This window comes from Calcarisporiella thermophila (genome assembly GCF_041956535.1).
Source record: "Calcarisporiella thermophila strain CBS 279.70 unplaced genomic scaffold VTP21scaffold_22, whole genome shotgun sequence".
Lineage (NCBI taxonomy): Eukaryota > Fungi > Calcarisporiellomycota > Calcarisporiellomycetes > Calcarisporiellales > Calcarisporiellaceae > Calcarisporiella > Calcarisporiella thermophila.
Genome location: NW_027192212.1, coordinates 588097 through 590758, shown reverse-complemented (window position 1 = coordinate 590758; position 2662 = coordinate 588097). Strand labels below are relative to the sequence as shown.

Here is a 2662-nt window from a genome sequence, read left to right as displayed (position 1 = left end):
TTTTTTTTGTGTATAACTGGAGCCACCAGTTCCTCGAAGTGTTTAGCCCCGGCAGCGGAATAAATAAATAAAAAGTCTATTTTCTTTGCGTACTCTTTCCCATAAGAATAATTTCGATGTAGGCGAGGCGAGATGGCCGAGCGGTCCAAGGCGCCACGTTCAGGTCGTGGTCTCTATCAGGAGGCGTGGGTTCGAATCCCACTCTCGTCATTCTATCTTACGGTTTTACTGAACACAATTGTGTTAATAATTAATCTTTTGCTCTTAACTTGTTTCTATCTCATCCTATTGAGTAGTTTCGCTCTAATTGACATTTGTAAAAATGAATTCCGGCAAATAACGGTGGACTCATATGTCTGAAGATTTATTATGATTAGTATTTATACTACTATTTACATTGCCAGAATTTATCAAAATAATTAAAATAAACAAAATAAAAAATAAGAAAAATTGGGGGGGGTGATATTTATTACCCTCAACACTGCTTCCTAATATGACTGCTTGTGTAGCTTACTCTTAAAAGGTTGATCTTTGACAACCAGAAATCTTACAAGCGAAAAGAGATATGTGTTGAAGGGTGTCCGGATCTTAATAAAAATAAGAGATTTATCTTTATAAATCAGAGAATGGGTCAAAAACATTAAAATAAACCAAAGGATTTATAAAAATTGTGAAAACTTATAATGTAAAAATAAGAAAAAGATCGAAACTGAAAAAATATTATGTCGAAACTATTGCTTTACGTGTCGTGATATTGAACTATTTTCGTCATGTTGATCGCGAATACTGTACTTGCACCCTACGCTACTCTCGTGCTACGCTCTCGAATAATTTTGTGGCTACAGATGTGACTAGTACGTAAAAAAATTGATTTTCTCGTAACAGAAATGTTACATTAGTTTAGAGGTATACCGTGAAAATTGTACAGGAGGATATAAAAGAAACAATGGTTCTTATAAAAAAATTAGAAAAATAAGAACTTCAAAACTAATACTCGATATTCCTAAAACCAATTTGCCTACCCGTTCACTAACACCAAAATATCTTCTTATATAACAATAAAACTAAACTATGTAGACCAAGCTGACTAAACTATCTGACTAAACAAAAATAAACAAGCTTGAATAAAATTATCATAATAATAATTATTTGCTCAAAAGACAACAATACTAACACAGAATTAATTGCGAATAAAGATAAAGCTTTTTAGTTGTATTAGTGACGCAGCTATATTAAATACCGATGTCCCCGAAACAAAAACTGTTGCGTCGAATATAAGCTAATAAGGTTTATCTTGACAATCCTCTAGGTATCCCTAAGCTCTTGATCATTCGTCCCTAAATCATTTCAGAAGACTAATAAACGACGCAAAGTGCCGGGTAAAGTAAATCGGTTTTATCCCAAAACAATATAGCGCACTTTTAATGTAAATAAAGATGTCACCCTTTATACTAAGGATAATGTCTCACAAAAGTAAAATGTAAACAAGATAATAAAAATATAATCAAGGATAAATATGTTAACAGTAAGCCGTAATTTATAGTAATAAAACTACCCAAAGAAGAATATAAATCGTTAAGCAGTATATAAATTAAGCCAATATTTTCATTTTTTTTTTCCTCCTTGAGGTGTATTATTTTTATATCCACTCGATGATTTTTATCTGAAGGGAATGGTAGGGTAGACTTCTACGTCAAAATCACCTGGGTACTGCCCCCAGCCTACCTTGAAGTGGTCTACAAATAAGAAGAAGGTAGATAGATTGATAGAGTTGGTTGATTTGAATGCTTGAGTATATAAAATAATGAAATGTAGATAGATAATTTTTCTTTACTCTCGCATACCGTTTGATATGCAGAGAGCAGAGGTGCTGAAAGAGAATGACATTTACTGTCACTGTAATATATATCTAAGCTCATGTTCCATTGGGATTGCTTGCCGCTTTTGCCTTAGGGAGGCTCTTGGTCTTTGAGGGGCTTTTTGGCTTAGAGATAATTTTCCGTGTTGGATGGTTGATCCGCGTAGGGCTGAACTTCATGTTCTTTGTGGATGCAAGGAATTCTTGCAGGTTCACCGTTTTGATTTCGGGACTCCCCTTGGCTGGCACAGTGGATAGTTCAAAACCGGTTATTTCGCTGAATACTTTGGATCCTAGGGGATGGTATTAGGTGTGTTTGTCTGATGAGTACTGGATGTTTTACTGGTATCTTCCTGTTTCTTCTCTGACTTCTCCGCCTCGTTGTCTGTATTCATTCTGTCTGGCATGGTTTCGCGATTGAGCGGGGTAGGGGTTTGGACGGGTTCATATTCTTGATGCTGCTTGTTCTTCTTTGGACATTCTACGCGTATGTGGCCAGGAGTCTTACAGTAATTGCACACTGGAGTAGATCCTCTCCAATAAAGGATTATTTGGTCCTCATCGATGGCCAATTGGCGAGAAAGATATTTTCCAAAGATTCCGGGGTCTCCGGGTTCGGTTCGAGTATGGCGTAGCAGTGGTCTTGCAACCACCCTGTGTTGCCGTAATATTGAAAGTCGATCTGGATGACTCTGGCAAACTTGGACAAGACTGCTTCCAATTTCACTCTGAGAGTTTCCTCTTCCTGGCCGGGAAGGTCCTTAATTCTGACGTTTAGTACTCCCTACAAAAAACTCCAATAGA

The 2662-nt window shown here is 36.6% G+C and overlaps 1 protein-coding gene and 1 non-coding gene across 2 annotated transcripts; one reads left to right on the top strand and one right to left on the bottom strand.

Annotated features, from left to right (window-relative positions):
- Window positions 1-126: 126 nt before the first annotated feature.
- Window positions 127-210, top strand: VTP21DRAFT_t223. The gene has a single exon. It is a non-coding gene; the product is annotated as a tRNA-Leu (tRNA).
- A 1705-nt stretch (window positions 211-1915) lies between these two features.
- VTP21DRAFT_5563 (uncharacterized protein) lies at window positions 1916-2265 on the bottom strand (the record flags this gene model as incomplete). The annotated part of the gene is made up of 2 exons (XM_069396098.1): window positions 1916-2151; window positions 2202-2265. 2 exons carry the CDS (start codon window positions 2263-2265, stop codon window positions 1916-1918), a joined length of 300 nt encoding a protein of 99 aa, XP_069248131.1.
- Window positions 2266-2662: the final 397 nt, after the last annotated feature.